Source organism: Hypomesus transpacificus, chromosome 11 (genome assembly GCF_021917145.1).
Source record: "Hypomesus transpacificus isolate Combined female chromosome 11, fHypTra1, whole genome shotgun sequence".
Classification (NCBI taxonomy): domain Eukaryota; kingdom Metazoa; phylum Chordata; class Actinopteri; order Osmeriformes; family Osmeridae; genus Hypomesus; species Hypomesus transpacificus.
The window spans coordinates 10,609,545-10,632,390 of NC_061070.1; the positions used below are offsets into that span (position 1 = coordinate 10,609,545).

At 43.2% G+C, this 22,846-nt stretch overlaps 4 protein-coding genes across 8 annotated transcripts; 2 read left to right on the forward strand and 2 right to left on the reverse strand.

Moving 5' to 3' along the window:
* Positions 1-1,728: 1,728 nt before the first annotated feature.
* Positions 1,729-10,596, forward strand: nt5c2a (5'-nucleotidase, cytosolic IIa). Of its 4 annotated transcripts, none has more exons than XM_047028948.1 (18): positions 1,729-1,900; positions 2,440-2,561; positions 4,205-4,278; positions 4,771-4,888; positions 5,149-5,244; positions 5,373-5,464; positions 5,698-5,755; positions 5,915-6,008; positions 6,089-6,142; positions 6,236-6,319; positions 6,408-6,449; positions 6,544-6,651; positions 6,751-6,817; positions 7,006-7,176; positions 7,317-7,368; positions 7,543-7,603; positions 7,694-7,870; positions 8,187-10,596. In XM_047028948.1, the coding sequence occupies exons 2-18, from the start codon at positions 2,461-2,463 to the stop codon at positions 8,418-8,420; spliced, it is 1,683 nt and encodes a 560-aa protein (XP_046884904.1). In that variant the 5' UTR covers positions 1,729-1,900; positions 2,440-2,460; the 3' UTR covers positions 8,421-10,596. The 4 variants fall into 4 exon arrangements, with proteins under 4 accessions (XP_046884904.1, XP_046884905.1, XP_046884903.1 ...); XM_047028949.1 differs by lacking the exon at positions 1,729-1,900 and adding an exon at positions 1,922-2,003; XM_047028947.1 differs by lacking the exon at positions 1,729-1,900 and adding an exon at positions 1,970-2,076.
* Positions 10,597-12,510: 1,914 nt separating this feature from the next.
* On the reverse strand, positions 12,511-14,652 carry borcs7 (BLOC-1 related complex subunit 7). Its single transcript, XM_047028984.1, has 5 exons — positions 14,482-14,652; positions 14,050-14,112; positions 13,871-13,914; positions 13,747-13,767; positions 12,511-13,617 (listed from the first exon to the last, which is right to left on the reverse strand). The coding sequence occupies exons 1-5, from the start codon at positions 14,611-14,613 to the stop codon at positions 13,566-13,568; spliced, it is 312 nt and encodes a 103-aa protein (XP_046884940.1). The 5' UTR covers positions 14,614-14,652; the 3' UTR covers positions 12,511-13,565.
* A 102-nt stretch (positions 14,653-14,754) lies between these two features.
* On the forward strand, positions 14,755-17,882 carry LOC124473500 (steroid 17-alpha-hydroxylase/17,20 lyase). The gene is made up of 8 exons (XM_047028988.1): positions 14,755-15,360; positions 15,460-15,598; positions 15,827-16,062; positions 16,249-16,335; positions 16,431-16,649; positions 16,877-17,046; positions 17,134-17,237; positions 17,399-17,882. Exons 1-8 carry the CDS (start codon positions 15,046-15,048, stop codon positions 17,677-17,679), a joined length of 1,551 nt encoding a protein of 516 aa, XP_046884944.1. The 5' UTR covers positions 14,755-15,045; the 3' UTR covers positions 17,680-17,882.
* A 260-nt stretch (positions 17,883-18,142) lies between these two features.
* Positions 18,143-22,066, reverse strand: wbp1la (WW domain binding protein 1-like a). 2 transcript variants are annotated; one of them, XM_047028975.1, is made up of 4 exons: positions 21,822-22,066; positions 20,859-20,961; positions 20,152-20,313; positions 18,143-19,475 (listed from the first exon to the last, which is right to left on the reverse strand). In XM_047028975.1, the coding sequence occupies exons 1-4, from the start codon at positions 21,885-21,887 to the stop codon at positions 19,057-19,059; spliced, it is 750 nt and encodes a 249-aa protein (XP_046884931.1). In that variant the 5' UTR covers positions 21,888-22,066; the 3' UTR covers positions 18,143-19,056. The 2 variants fall into 2 exon arrangements, with proteins under 2 accessions (XP_046884931.1, XP_046884932.1); XM_047028976.1 differs by lacking the exon at positions 21,822-22,066 and adding an exon at positions 21,052-21,815.
* Positions 22,067-22,846: the final 780 nt, after the last annotated feature.

A 22,846-nucleotide genomic window follows, 5' to 3' on the forward strand; every position in this document is an offset into this window, starting at 1 on the left:
TTAGATACAGGGGATTTAGCAGGTGCTTAAAAAGCCTCGGACCGACCCAATTACGCACAGTATATAGACAAGCTATAATAAGCCATACCTATCCTTGTATTTAGCGCAGTCATTTGTATTAGCCTACTATACTAAACAAGCACACATTGTTACCTGAGCAAAATAGTGAAAAAAATGTTCCCTTTAGGCCTACTTCCTTTCTGCTCACGCGGCCTTCACCCATGCGTAAAAACAATGGAACTGTCCACTTGTCACCACCACCACCACCACCACCACCACCACCACGAAGACGGCAATTTAGATCACCCAACACACAAAAACGGTAGAAAAGTCGCACAATTACATTGCTAAACCTCAAGTCCAAAATAAATGTTTCAAATGCACAAGTGCTACCCCGAAGAAGCTGTATTACGTAATAACGACTGCATCACACAACACTAAAGTGTTAGGACTGGGGTCAGATGGCTGAGCGGTAAGGGAGTCGGGGTATTAATCAGAAAGGTTGTTGATTCGATTCCCGGCCGTGTAAAATGACGTTGTGTCCTTGGGCAAGGCACTTCACCCTACTTGCCTCGGGGAGAATGTCCCTGTACTTACTGTAAGTCGCTCTGGATACGAGCGTCTGCTAAATGACTAAATGTAATTGTAGGCCTAACCAAAAACGTAAATAGGCCTAGGCCTACTAACCATGTAGCTTACATTACACATAAAGACAAATGTAACCCAACCCGACCGAAGGCTACGGGCTACAGCGCTTTCCGACCTCGAAATCTGTCTAATAGGCCTATAGGTAGGCTCAGGCTAAACCTCTTAATAAACAGTTTGGCCTACCTTTTTGAAAGATGACAAAATAAACAGCTTTCAACTAAATTAAACAGTCTATAGTTTTCTTAAGGTAGCACTGTATTTGCCATGCATGGAGCTAGGCCTAATAGGCTAATTTCAGGTTAAGATATTCTAGGAGGAATTCAAGAAAAAGGCTATTTGGACTGTCCAAACCACCGGCCATAATGGCCAATGCCCCCAAGCCAAGGCATGGTTGTGGGTCACACATTTAATAATTCCTAAATCACGGTGAATCACGTGAAATCACGACGTGAATTACGCAAAGGTCTACTCATCTGTAGCCTATAGGCAGGCCCAAACGGAATACAAGGGCGCAGAATTCCGACGAAAACCCGCGGATTTTCAAGTTTAAAGCATTGGTCTGAGGCAAAATGTAAATACACGTTTCAACTCATATTACGTCTCTATTAAAATGTTAGCCAAAAATGCTAAGAATTGAAAAGGAAACATTTATCGACCAACATCATTACAGCAGGAGACAGGGCCAGGGAGTTTTCAGCCGATCTTTATGAGGATAGATCAATACTTTTTTGCAAAGTCTGTCAACATTCAATCGACCATATTCGCGTCAAACTGTTGTGGAACATCTTTCGGTCGCTCCGACATAAGAACAAGAAGGCTGGCGAAATTCCGCTAAAAGCAAGCTATAAATAGGCTTAGGCTATAGCGGATACAAATATTCTCCAATACCTCACGCTACATTCATTTTACTCTAGGTGTCGAGGTCGTCATTGTTTTAAAATATATATGCTTTACACACAGTTATTAGTCTTTGTAGCCTGTATATTTTTTTAGGACCCCGGACCCATTCAATTTGACTCTGCCACACAGACTTTATGAAGAAGACATGCACAGAGAACGCTCTGACATGCCGCCACATCTTTCCGCATTGTGATGACGTCGTCGCCTCAACCTTGATATATTAAATCTAGATTACACCACTTTTATTGTTTCTTTCTTTATTTATTATTTCCCTTCTTTAGTAAAGCCTTGCTTGAGTGTAAAAGTTACTAATAGCAGTAGTCAACGTCGAGAGAAACTCTGCTGTCAAACTGTAAGTTTATCGAGGTCACAACTTCGTGTTGTGTGTCTTTGATACATTCTGTGTTTGTTCTATTTCTATCTGCAACAGGTTCAGTCTTTGCGCATTGGTCGAGGTAGGTTGTCTCGTTCCCCGACTGTATTTATTTAGCTTTTAATGGATAATGCAACGCTGACTAAACCACACAGGTATTTTTCAGTTTTGATATATTTTGTTGGTGCGTATATTGAACGGTTGAACATGAAGACGGCCCGCTCGACCTCCTTGTTGTAGGCTAGTTGCAACAACTAAGCTAGGCTAGCAGCAGCAGTAGCACAACAACCAAGCCATATACTAGCTACTGTTTAGCTGTGATCGCTTCTATCCAATCTCGGCAGCTATCTCGACATTGCCCTTGTTTTTAGACCTAAATGCTACAAACCCTGCTTGCGAGCTAAAAAAAACAGATATTGCGGAACTAAACGAACATTTTAGAAAACGAACCATCTGCCCGGATAGAAGCTTATCAATTGTGCTTTAGCTGAAACTTATTCTGTGACCTATATTGTCAGAAATAATTGCTACGGTTCAAGATGACAACCTCGTGGAGTGACCGCTTACAGAACTATGCGGACCTGCCAGCCAACATGGATGGTGTGGCTATGAAGAAGTATCGGCGTGAAGCCTATCACAGGTAAACAGTAGAGCCACGCAGTCACACCTTTCAATTCTTTAGTCATGTGTGTGTACTTTGACGAGGTGTGAGTGTTCCTCTCAACAGCAGCTTGCTGTGTCAAGGTTTAATCTTGGATCTACATTTTAGAGTGCTACACTACAGTACTATGAACTACTTCAGAGGGAAGTAAGTTATGGTAGGTTGCAACACAGTGTGGTAACTTGGACAGTGTATCATCATGATGTACCCTGTTTCCTCACAACAGTCTAATGGCTGACTGCACCAGTCATGTTGATGCACCAGAGGGTGAATGTAAAATTATATGATCTGCAGAAGGCAATGTGCTGGCTCCAAACAAGAAGCCATGTTAACTACACCACACATTTACAAGACAAGTCCATGTGTTTACAACGCTGGAGAATTGGTCAAGTCAGTTTTCATCTGAAGGTTAATGTCATCATCGCACATGTATTCTCTTATTACAAAGCTTTCCAAGGGAACTGGCCCAAAATCATCCTGCTATGAGGTACGCCAAAACCTTTGTTGTTGAAACCTGCGACTACTGACTGAATCACCCTTTTCTTTTTCCTCCATGATGTATATTTAATTTATTCCCTATTCAAATCCCATGGAACTCCATTCATACTGACACTAGTGTGATGGGTAGGGTCCCATGAGGTAGTTGGTGGTCATGAGGTCTTTGTGTGAGTTCCTTTCTTTTCCACCCCTTTCGGTTTGTGCCTCCCCTCCCCCACATCCTCTCTGTTTACACTGCTCCATAACGTCACCACCACATCATCTTCATCCGTCTCATGTCAGGCCATCTGAATATTAGAAACTTCATGCCGAAGCAGAGTTGGATGGGAGATGATTGAAAAGCTGGGCTTTGTTGGACTGGGTTTGAATCATCTCATTTTAGTGCAGATCTAAAATGCTGCACTTTGTTTTCATGTGAATGAGCAAAAACATATTGTAACAGTCCTATCTGCATTTCCTGGTACAGTTGTTTTCCACCGTTGCGTTAGTTTTTCGTTTGAGGACTTGAATAAAAATTGCTTATTGGATTAGTGCCTTACACCAATGTTTTACGCCAAGGCTAGAGGGTATACTTTTTGGGAACAGGCTCGTAAAAGATGTAAATGTGAGGAAAGTGTTGCCTGAGTTTCCGTCATTTCTAGCCATAAGCTACAAAGTAGCTAACCCTAACCTTTTCAAAATAGAAGGGCGATGTTTTGCTGTTGGGTATTATTTTGTTGCCATGGGAGGGTCCTTTTGAAGTTGATGTTCAGATATTTTTAGCAAGAGTACCTATTAATGTAGAATCAAACCTGCATGCAAATTGTTGTGATTTGTTTGCTTGTGTGATTCTATTGTGTTTTCTTTTACCCAAAAAACAAATACTTCAGAAGTGTGCTCTCAAATTTGCTGTGTCTGAAAATGGTGGTGCTTCCACTTGTTTTGTTATATATGCTGTATAAAACATGGCTATTAAGCATTGTAGCATACAACTGAAACAATGGAAAGATGGTATAGGCTACCTCATTTTTTTGGATAATAATTTTTCCCCTCCTCCAGACTTTTGTCTTACAGACTTCATTCTGCTCCACATTCACTATCTGTACTCTGTATTTTGATCACAGCATTCTCCTGTTCTCTCTTAGAGTTTTTGTCAACAGAAGCTTGGCCATGGAGAAGATCAAATGCTTTGGCTTTGATATGGATTACACTCTGGCAGGTAAGTGAAATGGTAGTGTCTGACTGCATGTGCCTTGCTCCCTCTCTGCCCTTTCGTCTCATTCCGCTGCCCTCCTTGAGACTGGAACCCAAGCTGCAACAGCTGGCTGTTTATAGATACCACCCTGAAGACATGTACTGTGCTGATGGAGGCTGTAGACACACACACACACACACACACACACAGACCAGGGTTAAGTAGAGGGGCAGGTAACTAAACTATGGGGTTTGACATGCCAGCCATTGTAGGTCATCGCTAAAGTTGGTCGCCCTACACTTTGGTGCTGCGTGCGTGTGTGTGTTAGTTTACTAGACCATCCACTGCAGACACACTGTTGTAAATCTATGTCCCGCTTGAATAAACCTCCCAGCCCACCTCACATAAATCTCTGACTGTATTGCCGGAGGTAAACACCGTGGTCTCTCCTTGCCTCTCAGTCATGTCCCTCGTGGGTTACAGGCAAACTCATGTTGTGTTCCTGTCCCCCCACAGTGTATAAGTCTCCTGAATATGAGTCGCTGGGGTTTGAGCTCACAGTTGAGCGCCTCGTGTCCATAGGGTACCCACAGGAGCTGCTGAACTTTGTCTATGACCCCGCCTTCCCCACCAGGTCTGTTTAAAAAAATAAATAATAATAAAATGGTTCTGTGTATATTTTGTCTGTCTATGTGCCTGACTGAAGTGGCTAGCTGGCAGGCTTTGAGATAACGTTATTTACAAATACTTGCATTCCAGTTATACAGATTAACTCGTACAGTCTGTTTCTGACAGTGAATTGTTTGACCTGAGGTCTTCAACGTCAAGGTCTTTGTCCCGTATTGCATCTAATGGACCCCTCGGTGATCTGGTGTCCCTCTCTGTTTGTTCCAGGGGTCTTGTGTTCGATACAATGTTTGGAAACCTGCTCAAGGTGGATGCCTATGGCAACATTCTGGTCTGTGCCCATGGTTTCAACTTCATGAGAGGGTAAAGTCCTGCTCTCTCTCTCGCTCTCGCTCGCTCTCTCTTGCTCCCTCTCTCTCTCCCTCCCTCCTTGTCTTTCGGTCTGCAGTGACTACACTGTGACTCCTAACATCAACATCACCTCTCACCAGGCCTGAGACCAGAGAGATGTACCCTAACAAGTTTATCCAGCGTGGAGACACAGACCGCTTCTACATCCTCAATACACTCTTCAACCTCCCTGGTGAGAAAGACAATGCCATGTCCTCACTGCAGGTTTCCAAACATAGTTGGTTTTCCTGGCACTAGTGGTGCTATCCTGTACGTGTACATATATAAGGTATTTATGTCATTGAATCCTAGCCAGAGTAGTACCTTGTAGTCCATGACTGTTTTTGTATTTACTTGTTTGGTGTTCCAAGACATGGTAACCAGCATCATTGGTGTGTATAATGTCATCACTCGCTCTCTCCTCAGAAACGTACCTCTTCGCATGCCTGGTTGACTTTTTCTCCAACTGCTCCAGATACACCAGGTGAACATACAGCAGAATAACCTACACATAACAACATGTCTATGTCCTTGTGTATCCCAGAATCTTATCACCTGTATTACAGTTGGCACACCAGTCATGTACGATGGTTTGGTAATTCAATCACAAACGCTTGACATCATGACTCTGCCCTGCTCTCAGCTGTGAGTCGGGTTTTAAGGACGGAGATCTGTTCATGTCCTACAAGAGCATGTTCCAGGATGTAAGAGATGCAGTGGACTGGGTCCACTTCAAGGTAAGCCTGAAGTCCCTATTCCTATTGGCTTTCTTTGATCTTTACAGTGAAGTCCTCATTTGATGTTTTGTCTCCCTCAGGGATCGCTTAAAGAAAAGACAGTGGAGAACTTGGAGAAATATGTGGTTAAGGACGTAAGTAACACTGTATAGAGGTGAAACAATGTGCTAATCAGGAGCTAACTGCCAGTACATTGTTACACAGACCTTTTCTTTTCTGTCACCAAGGGAAAGCTGCCTCTCCTGCTGAGTCGGATGAACGAAGTGGCCAAGGTGTTCCTGGCCACAAACAGTGACTACAAATACACAGAGGTACTGCCTGTTAGACTTTTAGTAATGTTTTATACTTCGGAAATCCATCGACTTCACCTAAATGGTTCTGTCTTATTTCTCACTGTAGAAAATCATGACCTACCTGTTCGACTTTCCTCATGGACCAAAGGTTAGGCAAACCCTAAATTTTCTTCAACTTCATTGTCAATCAGTGTCTTAGTTTAATGTTGGTGACGAGTGCTGTATGTGTGTGTGTGTGACAGATGGGCATGCCCCATCGGCCTTGGCAGTCCTACTTTGACCTGATTCTTGTGGATGCCCGCAAGCCTGTGTTTTTTGGAGAGGGGACTGTGCTACGACAGGTTGACACAGTGAGTCCCTGTGTGTGTGTGTGTATTGCAAAAAGAACAATGGAACATACCCTTTTACGTCTGTTTGTATGATAACCTGCTAATTGTTACCCGGTGTAGACCACGGGTCGGCTGAAGATCGGCACTTACACAGGACCCCTGCAGCATGGCATCGTGTACTCTGGAGGTAACACTCTCACTGGACACAGGAAGTCTACAGACAAGCCTTATCACATATCACCTCAAGAAAACAGACCATATTTCATGTTGATATCACTATAAGGTTCCACTGAAAAGTTATTAGCTGGCTGCTAAATGAATAAATGTAAATGTAATGGCAAGAAAGATCATTTGTGTGCTCTCTCTTGTCCCCAGGCTCCTCGGACATGGTGTGTGACCTGCTGGGGGCCAAGGGGAAGGACATAGTCTACATCGGGGACCACATTTTCGGGGACATCCTGAAGTCTAAGAAGCGCCAGGGCTGGAGGACTTTCCTGGTCATCCCCGAGCTGGCCCAGGAGCTGCACGTCTGGACCGACAAGAGCTGTGAGGCCACACACACACACACACACACCTGCATACAACACATTCTATCTCAGCAACATGACCTGATGAAGCCCAAATGCTGTAGAGTTCAATGTTTTGTGTGTACATATGGACTCAACCCCACTATGTTTTTGTTCCAGCCTTGTTTGAGGAACTGCAGTCGCTGGACATCTTCCTGGCAGAGCTGTACAAGTAAGTGATGGACTGTTGACATAGAATCATTGTGCGGTGGTAATTTATCATGCAATGGGGGTGAGCGCGAGGTTTCCTCCATAGTTCCACATAGCAGTCCCCCATGTAGTTATCAAGTTGCAATGAAACATGTGAGTCAGGTCCCCCCCTAAGGCAGCCCTAAACTCTCTACAGGAATCTGGACAGCAGCAGTAACGAGAGGCCTGATATCAGCTCACTGCAACGTAGAATTAAGGTACACCTCTCAGACACTCTTGACATACCTACACATCATGACACGTACACCAACCGTGTCCCCTCCCTCACTCCCCCCCCCCCCCCCCAGAAAGTGACCCATGACATGGACATGTGCTACGGCATGATGGGCAGCCTGTTCCGCAGCGGCTCCAGACAGACGCTGTTCGCCTCGCAGGTGATGCGCTACGCCGACCTGTACGCCGCCTCCTTCATCAACCTCCTCTACTACCCTTTCAGCTACCTGTTCAGGGCCGCACACGTCCTGGTGAGTAGCAGAGGCCTGGGTCCAAAGCTGCCCTCTGTAGGAGCCCGGTCCTTCCTGTGTGTGTGTGTGTGTGTGTGTGTGTGTGTGTGTGTGTGCTTTTTGCGCGCATATGTGTAAACCCATATCTTTTGTTTTCCCCTATACTTTTTATGATAACTTATTATAAAAAAAAAAAAAGGTCCAGATTCCCTCTTTATAATTTTGTAACAATGACTTAACACTTAAGGACTTGACACCGCCAAAAAGACCTCAACTCTAAACACCCTCGTTCGAATTGTACACTTGACTCCCCCCCTCGCTCCTCCTCATCTCCCAGATGCCCCACGAGTCGACGGTGGAGCACGCTCACATCGACATCAACGACACCGAGTCGCCACTGGCCACACGCAACCGCCACTCCATGAACCTGATCGAGTTTGAGTGCAAGCGCCACCAGCTGACACGCTCAGTCAGCGAGATCCAGCCCCCGCACCTGTTCCCCCAGACGCCCCAGGAGATCACCCACTGCCACGACGAGGACGATGACGAGGAGGAGGAGGAGGAGGAGTAGAGAGAGGAGAGGAACAGGAGGAATGGAGAGGTCAGGAGTAGGCTGGGAGAGGAGGAGGAGGAGGAAGGGGAAGAGTCGAGAGAGGAGGAAGAGTAGGGTGGTGGAGCGGTAGAAAAGGAGAAGTAGGAGGAGTCTGGTAGGCTCATGTTTTGAGGTTGCAGCACACATGAGAGGAGGCTCATGGTGTACCGTATGAGCACAGTTACCAAATGTCCTGGTGAAATAATGGGGTTGAAACGAGAATGAAAATAAAGGATTATTCCTTGAATAAGTATGGTAAACCCTATCCTGCAAACATGAATATTTGACCGTCTGTATATATTCATTAAGGCTCACTCCATTTATTTTGTTACTCCTTTTTTTTTTTTTTTTTTTTTTTTACTGAGAAGATCTGAGTGGATGTATTTTTGTAACTCCATACACCATACCTCTGCAAACAGTTGGAGGTGACTAGGGTTACTGGTGTCCCCTTACCCTGCCTGCATCCCTCGCCGCAGCCCGTACTCTTTAACACTCCTCCAAGCAATGCACCCCTCCAGCAGTGTGCCATAGTTGAACCTTCATCCTTTGCTCACCGACTGCCCTAAATAAGGAATGTATCCTTGGTTAATATTTGAACCCTTAACAGACTTAGCTAATATGGAGGAACGGTTACTTTTCTACAAACGTGTGTATGATTATGTACAAGCCGTGGTACACGCTGTGGGTGGAATTTGATAAATAGAAATATCGCATTACACGCAGCAGCAACAGGTCCAAAGTAGCCTGGCATTCCATAGGCTGAATTCTGCACTAGAGATCATTCAATAGCATCTGATTACCAGCACTGGGAAGGCTCCTCCTATTGGCTTACGTAACAGACTGAGAATGCTTGCTTGTATCTCATCCACTCAGTTAACTTACATTAATATTTCAACCCTTCTATCCACAGACTGCAGACCAGGGCAGTATTGTGAAGTATCGTGTATCACTTCACTTCCCTCTATGAGTGGGTCACTGCTTGGTCACTGCTGACTGTGTCCTGCCTCCGAGTCTTGTACGTGGATGTAAATGTACTACTGCAGCTTGTTTCTGAGTGTCGTTTCATAGCTATCGAAAGAGAAACTATCCAGGAGAAAGGTGCTTGTCGTGTTACTGTATGAATCCTAAAGGAATGTATTTGCGCTAGCCGCTAGGCTGCTAAATTGGGGTGGGTTGGTTGCTGCTTGTGACGTTGCCTTAACGGATGCCATGTTTTCTGCCTGCCAGCCTTTCTCCATTTAGCTGCAGTACTTGTCACCGTGTCGTGCAGATGCTGAATTGTCAGCAAATTGGAACATGTAGGCTAAAGCACTGGGCTTTGCTAAACTCTGAATTGCATTTTGTTTTTGCTTTAACAAAATAAAACTGTAACTGCTCATTTTCTATGTTGGCATTTGTTTTAAAGACACTTGTAAACCTCAACCATGTGACTTGGGTCCTCTCAAGTTCAGTTTTTCTTTTGTATTTATGCTGTTTGGACAGCATTCTTTTAAGAGAGGTGAAATTCTGCACTGCCAGAAAAGTCCTTTGACTTCAGCTATCATTGAGGTACAGACCACTTTGTACTGGAGAATTAATGTTGGATTGTTTGTGGTATTTTGTGGTCCATGAACTGCTTCAAGTTGCCTTAGCTTCCTCCCCAACCCCCCCCAAAAAGGTTTGTCTAACTTCCCTATGCTGGTCAAAGGTTGTGAAAAGGGATCATGTTAGTGTAATGTAAATGCACAGATCAATGGGGGTTTATTTTTTTATATAGTTTTAACTTGAATTTCTTGACTGTAAAGCAGTGTCCTGTTTGTTTGGATGTTTTATATGAGAAAAACTCAACGGGGTTGCATTAAAATACAGATTTCTACCTGATGAAAGTCCTGCTGTAGAAAAGCAAGTTGCCAATCGGTGTGATCTTTATTGTGATTTGCTCTTAATCATGCAGTGGCATACTTTGTGTGCATGCTCTGTTGAAATTGATGTATCATTTAAATTGAATAATATTTGGAGCAATTTGGACAGATTAGAACTGTTTTCTTGTTACTAATGATCAATAACCTAAAGAGAGTTGCCTTACTTTTCCATGCATGCACTGCTGTTTTTAAGTTTTGTTTCTAAGCATGCTAAGTTCTCTTTCAAATAAAGTGTATTGTTCTGAGTACCCTTCCAAGGAGTCCTATATTGTGAAACAGGCCTCTTCCTTAAGCCCCTAAGTCATTCACTCAATGTTTGGCTCCCCCTGATGGAACAAAACATCTACATGGGACCTACACAAAAATAGACATGCCCCAGTGTGGTTTTGTGATTGAGGGAATGTGATTGGTCAGTCCTCGGCATACATTTGGTTTATTTGAGCCGTACCACCATGGTTGTGTTTTGTTGGTGAATGAGGTTCTACTAGTCATGTAGGTCTCCTGCCATTTGTCTTGGTGTGAATGATATGCTCAGTAAAATGGGAGCTTACTGGGGAGTGCTACAGCCCGTATGCACCCACAGGCCGGTGTAGGAGAAAACGTGGAGGGAAGAGTACAATTAAATGTACACAGAAATACTCAAATGTAATGTACAGTGGGATTTGAGGTTTATTTCAACCTCTGCCAATGGCCCTGACCATATGTCCTTGGAGCCTGTTAAGATAAAAATTTTGCAGGAGGATGAACATCCTCTCATGTTCAAGGCTTTCGACGTTGGCTTCTATACAGCAACTGATAGCAGTGATTTTTCAACTAAGGAAGTTGGCATTCTTTCACATTGTCATCCCAAACACCTAAATGTCCAAAAGTCACTGTTAATCAGACGCAATCAAATGTTTTCCTTAGTGTCATCAAATGATCTCAACTGACAACAATTGTCAGTCGTGTAGACAGTATCAATACAAAATGGTATAAAGAGATTATACTTAAGACTTATACAGCAATGTATCAAACAGCCCTCACAACCTCAAATTCATCCTTGACACTGGGTGCACCACAGCTAGTTGTCTTTGTCTAAGTAACATAGGACACATCCAACACTGTGTTTTGGACTACTCCCAATACATTTTTGAAACACGGCTCTGATTTCACCTTTGTGTAAGATGCAACACATGGCATTTACCTTCAGTGTTGAGGGGAGTGTTGAGATGGTCTTCCAGGGTTAACTTTCTAGGCCAGCCAGCTGCCTAGCCTCCAAAATACTGATACCGTGTTGTGGAGACTGAACTGCAGCACGCACTTTCTACTAACGGATACACAAAGTAAACGCTACAGCTCAGAGGAGCAAATACAATTTTATTGAGTCCTCCTTTAATGCATACACAGAGGGAAGTGCTTGCTTCCAAGCTTCTAGGTCTCTCAAAGAAGCAATGATTCCAATCATGCTTTAGTACACCCTCTGTAGCGCTTTGAATCGTTTCTTGTTTTTTCTTGTAGTCTTTGTGTAACAAGTTAAACATCAGGCAAAACAGTTCCAGGGTGTCATAAGATAATCACACCCGTTTTAACAATGGTCAGCCACATGTGTCCAAGTAGAAGTTGCAACCCTGAAATTAAAGTTAAAATAAACTATTTAAAATGTGAACTCAAGCTGTTGCGGTACTGCCCCAGCATGTCTGAAAGAGCATGCACACTAACCCAGTGAGCTAACAGGGGAGCCCTGCTTTCTTCTGGTTTTCTGACACCCCAACTCTGAAGGTTGTTACAACTAGATATTTCAATGTCAAATTTTTATATTGAGTGGAGATTGTTATGATCCCTGATAGCTCAGTGGTTAAGGATCAGGCTACTGAGTGAGGAGTAGTGTGTTTAAATCTGGCTAAATCTTCTAACAGCTCATTTTTTACTCTTGGATTTATAAATAAAACTTGATTTATAAATAATGATGGTCCACATGCTTACCCACAGAGGTTTCCTGCAAAGTTACTTTCTACAAGGCGGTGTAATTGCCCTTATGACACTACTAAATGCCAATGTACGTTTTGTTTCTGCTAATGCCAAGTTATAAAACAGAATACTCTGCCTTCTAATCATGCTTACAAAACAAGTGAAAGTTTGCTTAAGGATTTCTAAGAAGTCATAAAAAAATACAGTGACGATAAGTAGGCTTCTCTTGAATAGACTTATTTATTTCTGCAACACAGTTAAATATAAAACATAAATGTACAGCTTACCGGCTATTAGGGGTGGGAATCTTTTGGTACCTCAAGATTAAATTTTTTTTCAAATTGCGATTCAATATGTGTGTAACCGGTGTGAATCGGTGAAACTCACTCCTCAGGTATGTAATGGGCAAATAGCTAGCTTTTCTTTGGCGTAGCTGGTAGTGGTGGCGCTTGGGAAGTCAGAGATGATGTGTTCGACCCTCGGTGAAGGGTGGACACAGTCCGGAAAAGTCTGACGGAACTGGAAAGACCACGTCCGTGATATACCGTCACATATGCTTATATAAAAAGAAATTGTAAATCGATGTGAATCGCTAGAAGACTGAATCGCGATACATATGTGAATCGATTTTTTCCCCCACCCCTAATACTTAGTGCTTAATGAAATTAAATTACGTGACTAATGTGATTGCTTTATCTGTAAATTAAAATAATGCTTTTTCAATAATTGCATTCATTGAAATAAAGTTTTTTTTCAGAATTTCTATAATTTTCATATTTTTGGGGAAATGTGTGGTGGAAGTCTTAAATTTCAATCTTTATGGTCTTAAAATGTCCTTAAAAGCCTTAAAAGGTCTTAAATTTGACTTACAGGGTCATATTTTTGGGGAAATGCGTGGTGTAAGTCTTATATTTCAATCTTATGGTCTTAAAATGTCCTTAAAAGGTCTTAAACTTGACTTACTGAAACCTGCATGAACCCTGCAGTGACACTTGAATCCATTAAAATTAACATGTTTTTCTTTCCAAGAAAACAATTTTACAATGCAGTCTTGGTGTGTTCAGAAGTCCATTGTATGAACAGTTGGTTGTGGTTTGGGCTGCTAGGCAACTCTGTACACCCGAGTAGCACATGCATTCATCTTTCTCATACTAGCACCTTATTCCACCACAATTCAACAGGCAGTTCAAAAATTGTTGCTGCATAGGAATCAGTGTTTATGGAGATTCTTCCAACTCCAGAGACAAATGCTGCTCTCCTTCACATAAGTAGCTCATCACTTCAGCAAGTGTCTCAGTTGGTCTTGAAGGTTTTTGGAATGTTCCACACTAGAAAGAAAGTGTAAACAGTAGATTTGTTAAAAGAAATAAGCAGTGTTGTCAAGCCATGTTATGGCTTCCCATTGCTGAAATGATATAAACCCTTTGCAAACATCCAAAGTTTATATTGTGACTTACTTTTTCTGAATGGCCTCTTGTCTGGTGATAAAACAGACAGATTAGTATCTGGTAAGATGCTTTTTAACAATTTGAGTTTTTCAGCATGCACATGATAATAAAACAAAGTAACCGAGGAACATACTGATATTGCAAATGTGTAGTGATGATGGACATTTTTCTCAGACTCTGTAAAAACAAGAAAGGAAGTGTCACAATGGATCTAGTTTCTATATTTTCCTCTTTCCACACAGCTGGTAGACTAATGATAACGATAACAAATGCTTGTCCTGATATAAGAAATTAAGTGATAATCTGACTCACATCCTCTGAGTGCAGAATAGCATCCTCCTGAATTACCATATTTCTGGCGGCTTGGCCAAGCAGCTGTAAAACAGAAGGACAATCTGATCATCTCAATATGCGTCTCTCTAATGCCTTAAATTATACATTGTGAAGATGTTAATCCCCTGTACTAAGGGCCATTATTTTGTGGGGGCAAATGGCAACTGTTTTTCGGAGTATGGACGACTGGTAAATGTGAAGAACAGATAAGGACGTAAATTCATAGACTCATTCTTTATTGTTAGCCTACACAAACTAGCAAGTTATTTCTAAAATAGATCAAAACATTTGTAGCTCAAAAGCTAGCGATTAGCTATTTTGCGAGTGTTTACATTAGCTAGCCTAGCTAGCCTAGCACTACATCAATCTACAAAGGTTGCAAGTTAAAGACAGCGTGTTTTAATTCTGTACCTCTTGGCTACGGGATCCCTTGAGAACTTGGCGGGTCAGTGCAATTACATCCCCGCTACAGGAACCTACTTTATCCGATAACAAACCTTTCACAGATTGACCAAATCGAGGTTGCGACTCCACAGAAGCCATAGCAAACGATGTTTACCTTAACAGCTAGCTACGGCGATCAGAGAGGTACAAAAATGTAAAGCAAGTAGTGCTAGTTTTCACAGTTCACTTGTGTTATAAACTAATTGACAACCTAGTCTCAAATAATTTTTTTTTTAGTAAATTAGATCACATTGTCGCATTTAAGTCATTTTAAAGTCAAATAAATAAATAGGCCTGCATAATTAACATTAAATTGGTTACACATTAACATTAAATATGCTGCAGGGCCATACAAGCATCTCAAGGAAGCAAAGGTTAGCGATGGTATCTTGTTTGGATTGGCAAGAACAGCAAAAGATATCAAATCCTTAAATATTTCCGGTCAAGGGGATGGCATTGAAGGAGCCATATATAAACCCCTACCCATAATGGTTCCATGACTTTTGCGTGTCTCAGCAGCCACTCAGCAGTATGGCATGGTTTTTATGTGTGTGTTTATTCTCCGCAGTTGGGCTGGCTTTTCTGCTCTTGCAGGCAAAGCTCCGGAGGTCTCATTTGGGCAACAGGGCCCCCCCTTGTCTGCCCTGGCTCCCGCTTATCGGGAGCCTGTTGAGCCTGCGGAGCTCGCGCCAACCCCATGTCCTCTTTCAGGACTTGCAGCAGAAGTACGGACATACCTATTCTCTCATGATGGGCTCACACACAGTAATAATAGTCAATCACTACCGGCATGCCAAAGAAGTGCTACTGAGAAAGGGGAAAACATTTGCTGGGAGACCCAGAACAGTGAGTATTGTATTAATGAATTCATGTAATTCAATTTCCTTGTACTGCATATTCAATTTGTTTTTCTCTCTTCCAACTTGTAATTCCTGTGTTTCAAAGGTAACAACAGACATATTGACCAGGGATGGTAAAGATATTGCCTTTGCAGACTACAGTGCCACTTGGAGATTCCACCGCAAAATTGTGCACGGAGCTTTATGTATGTTTGGAGAAGGCTCAGCCTCCATCGAGAAAATCAGTGAGTACCAAACAATAGCTTCATCTAGTGACACTTCCCCCCCATTTCCTTGCCATGACAAGATCTAAGCCTAAATGAAGCAGACCTCAATATTTGTTTGTTGGTCTCTCTCTCTCAAAATCTCCCCTCTCTCCTCTGTGTCCCTTCCTGGCTTCTAACTGTACCTCCATCCTTCCACTCTAATCCACTCTCTCTCACCTAAATCTTCCTCTCTTCATCTCCCCCCAGTCTGCAGACAGGCCCAGTCTCTGTGTGAAACACTGGGGGAGTCAGGATCAGGGAGCACAGTGTTGGACATGTCCCCAGAGCTGACGCGTGCTGTCACCAACGTGGTGTGCTCTCTCTGCTTCAGTTCCTCCTACCTCCGTGGCGACCCCGAGTTTGAGGCCATGCTGCAGTATAGCCAGGGCATCGTCGATACAGTGGCCAAGGACAGCCTGGTGGACATCTTCCCCTGGCTACAGGTAATTTAAGCCTTCCATTTGTCATGGAATTAAGACTGTTCTCCACTATCTTTCCTTTAAGTAGTAGAGGACGTCTGACCATGTCAACGGGAGAACTGTAACATGGGACAGAGAAGTGTTATACAGTAAGAGTTTTAATCTGCCCTGTGGATGACACAGTCCTGACTCTGTTCTACTTCATCTCAGATGTTTCCCAATGCAGGCCTGCGCCTCCTTAAGCAGTGTGTGTCAATCAGGGACAGCTTCCTCCAGAAGAAATATGATGAGCACAAGGTACGGCAGGCATCCTTATCACAGCGGACTCCGTTTACCAAACAGACGGGCCAATGGAGTTTTACCGCTGGGTTTTGTATTGTCAACCCTTGCAGGTGGACTACAGTGACCATGTACAGAGAGACCTTCTGGACGCGCTCTTGAGGGCCAAACGCAGCGCCGAGAACAACAACACGGCTGAGATCACCACGGAGATGGTAGGCCTCAGCAAAGACCACCTGCTCATGACTGTAGGCGACATCTTTGGAGCAGGAGTGGAAACCACCACTACAGTGCTGAAATGGGCCATAGCCTACCTCATCCACTATCCACAGGTATCTGATCTGAGAACTTCTGGGGTGTGTGTGATGACTTAGCTGGGAGTAATTGATGTCTTTGTGCGATCTATTGCCAAGCTGTGCATCTCATCTCGCTTTGTGTGCGCACTGGATGTGCGTAAACAACAGTGGGATTTCTGATGGTATCAGAAATTCAAATCCCTTGCAAGTCGCTTTGGATAAAAGCGTCTGCCAAATGGATACATGTAAATGTAATGTATCAGGTGCAGAAGCGTATACAGGAGGAGCTGGACGGGAAGGTGGGGGGGAACAGAGCCCCCCAACTCAGCGACAGGGGTAGTCTCCCCTACCTGGAGGCCACCATCAGAGAGGTGCTACGCATTCGCCCCGTCGCCCCCCTACTCATCCCTCATGTGGCCCTCACTGATGCCAGGTAAACACATGTACGCACACGCACACTGCACACACGCATTGTTCCGTTTCAAACTCACCAGTGTCCATGTGTGTATATGTGCCGCAGTATCGGGGAGTTCACGGTGAGGAAAGGATCCCGTGTCATTGTCAACCTGTGGTCTCTGCATCACGATGAAAAAGAGTGGAAGAACCCGGAAGTGTTTGAGCCTGGTGAGAAGAAATATGTGAAGTCAGGGTATTGAACTTAAGGCTCTGTTAAAATCACTTTCGACTTCCCCTATTTATTTTGAGCCCACATGCAATCCTGTCTAGATTATGTATCCTATATGTGAGAAAAAAAAAGCGAATAACTGATGTCTTTCACACTAAAGGTCGGTTCCTAACGAAGGACGGAACAGGTCTTCACATCCCCTCGCCCAGCTACCTACCATTTGGAGTGGGGGTGAGGGTGTGTTTGGGTGAGGCGCTGGCCAAAATGGAGATCTTCCTCTTCCTGTCCTGGATCATGCAGCGCTTTACCCTCACTGTACCACCTGGCCAGTCAATGCCGAGTCTGGAAGGCAAGTTTGGGGTGGTCCTCCAGCCAATGAAATACAAGGTCCATGCCACACCGAGGGCGGATTGGTTGCAGAGCAAGCCGCTGCCCTGTTAGACACATTGCAACGCACATTTAATTTCAAGCTCATGCACACACAAAATGGGACATTACATTTAGATGAAATAATGAAGAATTCAATGTGAAATACATCAACAGTCTGTAAATACAATGCAGTGTCTATAATCTTAGACCTCTCTCATAATGCCCTAACTGGTTTTTGTTTTGTGTGTAACTCTGTACTAATTCTGTAAATATTGTCCTGAGCTATAATACCTAGTTTTAGATATTGTTTTATTAATATATAGATGAGAAAGTGTGTTTTTTGTTTCAATCTGTTAGCTAAAATACTGTAGAGTAAAATAAGTACAGAACATCTTATATGACAAGACATAATGTACAATGAATACTATAAAAACTAAACACATGACGTTGTGCCAACTTTCTGCAGACTCTTAATGGGATTCAAATGTCAATTCAACTGTCTGTACAACAAACAAACAATCTGGCAAATAGTATAAATGTTAAATGAACATTTTTAATAGCCATTTACACCATTTTGTACAAAAAGTGTTCAATTAACAAAAATATAATTTCATTTAGTAGGCAATACAAAGATTAATTATAATACATAGCACCTCAGCTACTTTGAGGAACTGAAACATAGATCCTTATATGTACACCAATATACACCCATCCCTGTATGAATATAGGTCTACAGGCTTACAGTGCAGCAGGTAGAAAAAGTGCAATATAGAGCAGATTCATTTGTTAAGAGTTCTCTGAAGCCGTTTCGTTTTCTGTATTGGCATCTAAAACAAACAATTTCTTTCGGCCAAACAGAAGGGTAAATGCTTTCAAATCCTTTGCCTGTGATTGATTGGACTCGCCTGCCAAACCATATGAAAAGCTTCACAGTGCAAGCCGTCTTTGGCACTCCAGGCATGTCCAATCAAAAAGTAATCGGAGAGTTTCACGTCCTGCTTGGCTGGTATTGAAGTATTGATTCTGACTAAAGTCGAATTTGCAATAAACAACATTCTATTCTGCTTGAGACATATCAGTGGATAAGAGTTAATCTAAGGTAGAAACAATAGGCTGAAAACCCTTCTGTAGATAAGGCTAGGGAGATGAGTTAATCATCACTTACAGAACACTAGAACACTATTCTAGAAATCCTACATACACATGGCACTCTGGCAAAACAGATAACAGGCTTTGGAGATAAAATAACTTTTATAGGTTAACTGTGTGCTACATTCCCAAGGAATCTAGAAAATACATTCTAGATACACTGACATCAGGAAAGAACCATGAGCCCTCATACTCATCATACCTGAGCAACAAGAACAATAGTACCCATTCTGAATTCCTTCATCACATGCTCTGCAGGTTCACTCTATGACTTATTCATTATTGCTGAGGTTGTGGGCCTCAAACTGTGTGGTGCATTTGGATCTGGCCATCAGTGGGAGCCTGGCATTGGGGGCCACTCATTTCACATTGTGCCTGCTCTTCGTGATCCTCCTCCTTCCCCAGAGTGCCATGTTGCTCCCAGAGATCCTGGCTGTCGCACACTTCGATTCCAGAATCGCCAGTGAAGCGCCGGAACCGGCCCGGTGTCGAGTCTTTGTCACAGGCGCAGAGGTTTCCCGTCTCCGCCTGCGTCACGGGAGCAGCAGTGGGGGGGTTGTCAGGGTGCGTGGCATCGGACGGGGGGGGAGGGGTGGGAGGACGATTCGAATTGTCTGTGGGCGTAGAGGAGGACTGCAGGGGGCTGTAGGGAGGGGGAGGCGTAGCGGGGCGGTCAAATACTTCCTCGTAGGGTGGCAGCAGGTAGTCTGGTATTAATCCTAAAACATGAGGAAAAGAGAGGACGTTTTAGGCTCTACATCACTGTCAAATGGGGGACATTTCTCAAATGGAACAGATATCAGGAGAAGGGGATACTGAAGCTAAACACTGCTCTGCATCACTGAGCGCACCACACCGAAATCTCCACTAGAGAGCGATAGTGCTACCATTTCCTATCTGCAGAGGCAGAGGTTCTTTGCTTTCTGAATATGAAAGTATATTTCCTTTTTGCATGTTTAAGCTATTTGCAAGAATAAGAAAAAAGCAAAAACATTTGATTACAAAATGTTATTAGTCAAATTTGATTAATACAAAGATGATAATCTACATGTGGCTCTCAGGCAAAGCAAGCTTCAACTCAAAAGGATTCTACACTACCCCCAAGCCTTTGTCGGTATTGGTTCATTGCTTGCACCGATTTTGCAGGTTGCATGAGCACCAATAAGTCGAGTTCCTGTCCATTTTGTGGTGTAAAACAAAAAAATGTTGTACACTTGGATCGCTGCAAGTTAGGGTACCTAAAATGCTACATCATCAAAACCGAAGATGATCTGCCTTCATTCTCTACACGACCCAGTCTCGTGACTTGGGACGTAAATGAAAGGTTTGAAGGAAGCGTTTTCAGGCTAGACGCTTCATCAGACAAAACAGCCCAACAGGCCGGCAGCCACTCACTAAGATAGAGGGGCGTCTGTGTGTTGTTGTGAGCCTCTCTGTACGCGATGAGGTTGATCTCATGCTGTCTGCGCTGCTGCTGGAAGCGCAGTTTGGCGCGCCGGTGCTGGCACACACAGAAACCGGTCAGTATGATGATGATGGTCCACACCAACCAGAACCCTATAGGGGATGAGACGCGAAAGGTTAGGTTAACAAAAACACAACGTACCTCTTACCGACAAACGCAATGTACCACAGACACACTTTGACCATTTTAATATACCTCAGTTACTAGCCTTTGATAGGTTCTAAATAAACAGACCTATAAATCATAAATCACGTCAACAGGCAACTCCTGGTCAACTAGACCACTCAGGCCCAGTCAGTGAGCTTTTCAAAAGGGGCGGTTAGCTAATTCTGTAACATGAGAGACCCTAGGCCTGCCAACTCCTATCTGAAGAACTAGTAAACAACAGCCGCAAACCTGCTTGGACTCCCAAGAACACTCTAAAATGTAACAATTTTAAATACTTGACTAAATCTTTGTTCAACGTTTGTGCCAGCTGCACTGTAACTGTGCCGACGTGCAGATAGCCCCACTTCCACTGAGGTTTCAGGAAACTCACACAATTGTAAAAGGCAAGGCAGTAAGACAGAGAGAAGTGAAAGAGGACCGGGGGAAGGGAGTTTTAGGTGCGGGCGGAAAGAAAAAATAGGCATCTTACACCAGAGTTCATAGTAGTAACTGCAACACTGGGTCTCTCCACAGCAATGGCCATATTCGCATAAGTAGCTCTGGTTGTTGATTCCAAGGCACACCAGTTGGCTCTGAAAAAAAATAGGGGAGCAGCACAGCATACATTGTTGTCACATCCTTTAGATCCGAGCACACACAAAAAAAAGGCTGCTCTGATTTACCTGTTGGATTCCCAATAAGAAGGGCATGGTCTCACTCAATCAGTTGAGCTCAGTTATTGAACCCAGATAACAAATGAAGGAGGCAACAGGAGAACCGAAGGGAGTGTGCTACTACAGAAGATTTGAGCATTACAGAGCAAGAAGCCTGAGAAAACTCTCAGACACCTCACCTGACTCCCCTCTAGAATTAGACCCCGCCTCAGTGCCAAGAAATGTAAGGAAAGGGGGTAACACAAACATTCTCTCTCAACACACAAGATCAACCTCTACTTGAGCAGAAGTCAACAAAGTTACAATTTAACAATGACGTAGGCCATGACACATTCCAGTCTTAAGAACAGCTGTACAAGCAAACCTGCCAAACCTCTTCTCTTTCAAAGACCAGTACAGGCCCTGCCAACTCCGAAACAACATTATGTTGCTCGACAGCCTGTCATCAATGCAGCAACCACATACATCCCCAAAGCAGTGTCATAAAATAAGACATTTAGCTAATATATAAAGTGTAATCTTACATTTCCCATTTCTCCTGAATCACAAGAGGACACATCGAAACAATCTCGATCAATCTTTAATACACTGTGCCATGTGTACTAGATTAACTACAATTTTAACAAGCTACAACGTAGCTAGCAGGCTGACAGCAAACGCTAGTCTTAGCATCGTGTACGTGGGGTGGTAAATTGGCCTGCTAGCTAAATACTATAGAGCTAGTGCTATAACAGCTAGCCAATACTAGTGGTACGACCAAGCTAACGACGTTCGGATACCTCTGTGACTATTGTCACTTCTGTCGTTGGATTGACTTGTCCATCGTTGAACTTCAATAAACCCATATTATTGTCCAAAACTCGGCCTTTCCAGCCTGATTATGATCTCTGTTGACATATCATCCGACCGTGAGAAATTTATATTCTTTCACTTTCACTGTCTCGTAATTTACCTCTCTTCCTTAGCTAGCGTAGTAAGCTAGCTCTAGCTTGTTTTCAAACTTTATCCTGTATTTTTTGACACGCCTCCTTAAAAAACCATTGGTGGATTTAAAATACATACGGACTGCTTCCGTCATTTCCCCAAAAAACATCTATTGGGTGTATTAGCTGTCACAACAATCTGATTGTCAAAGTGCAAGGGAATGGTCTAAAAAAACATGACATACTATATCTAGTAGTTTTTAATAAGATAGATAAAAAAAAGTATTCAGCAGAAAAAGATTTAAAATTAGGGAAGTTGAAACGAATACCAAAACCATAGCTCTGCAGATGCATGCATGAATGTCCAGAACTTAGCCTTTCCCTTGACACTTGTTACACAGCGCTCTAGCTATGACCATGTACTTCAAACATCGTGGTTGCTTGGGATTCAAACCTCTCTAAGATTCAAATCTCTCTAGGGTTCCAACCTAGAAAGCCTATCTAAATATTTACTAACCATTATCATTCCACTTCATGTGGAATGGGCCTATTTGGTAAGCCTAGGGTTCAGAAAGCTGACATTTTGTCCAGATATAGTATCAAATGAATGGCCAGTGTCCAGAAGACTGACAGTTTGTCCAGATATACGGATGTGTGGTCCATGGAGATATTTAAGCAGGAAGAGAGAATCCATGTTTGTGTCACAATTCAGTGTCTTGGGTCTGAGTTCAGAATGTCTCCCATGGGCTAATAATCAACTGATGAGCTTTGGAGAGATTTAGGATTTAGAGCTTATCATAAATGGAGCGCAAAGGAGGGCCCAAGAGAGGTAGAGACAGCATGGAAAAGACAGAGAAGGAGAGAGAGAGAGGGAGACATGA

Coding starts and splice junctions, on each gene's coding strand:
- borcs7 (XM_047028984.1), bottom strand. CDS start 14,613: ATGGCTTCTGTGGAGTCGCAACCTCGATTTGGTCAATCTGTGAAAGGT. Junction 14,113..14,481: donor AGGGATCCCGTAGCCAAGAG/GTACAGAATTAA, acceptor TCTGTTTTACAG/CTGCTTGGCCAAGCCGCCAG. Junction 13,618..13,746: donor CAAGAGGCCATTCAGAAAAA/GTAAGTCACAAT, acceptor CTTTCTTTCTAG/TGTGGAACATTCCAAAAACC.
- nt5c2a (XM_047028948.1), top strand. CDS start 2,461: ATGACAACCTCGTGGAGTGACCGCTTACAGAACTATGCGGACCTGCCA. Junction 4,889..5,148: donor GACCCCGCCTTCCCCACCAG/GTCTGTTTAAAA, acceptor TGTTTGTTCCAG/GGGTCTTGTGTTCGATACAA. Junction 7,604..7,693: donor CACTGCAACGTAGAATTAAG/GTACACCTCTCA, acceptor CCCCCCCCCCAG/AAAGTGACCCATGACATGGA.
- LOC124473500 (XM_047028988.1), top strand. CDS start 15,046: ATGGCATGGTTTTTATGTGTGTGTTTATTCTCCGCAGTTGGGCTGGCT. Junction 15,361..15,459: donor TTGCTGGGAGACCCAGAACA/GTGAGTATTGTA, acceptor TGTGTTTCAAAG/GTAACAACAGACATATTGAC. Junction 15,599..15,826: donor AGCCTCCATCGAGAAAATCA/GTGAGTACCAAA, acceptor ATCTCCCCCCAG/TCTGCAGACAGGCCCAGTCT.
- wbp1la (XM_047028975.1), bottom strand. CDS start 21,887: ATGGGTTTATTGAAGTTCAACGATGGACAAGTCAATCCAACGACAGAA. Junction 20,314..20,858: donor TTACTACTATGAACTCTGGT/GTAAGATGCCTA, acceptor CATCCCCTATAG/GGTTCTGGTTGGTGTGGACC. Junction 19,476..20,151: donor ACAGACGCCCCTCTATCTTA/GTGAGTGGCTGC, acceptor CTCATGTTTTAG/GATTAATACCAGACTACCTG.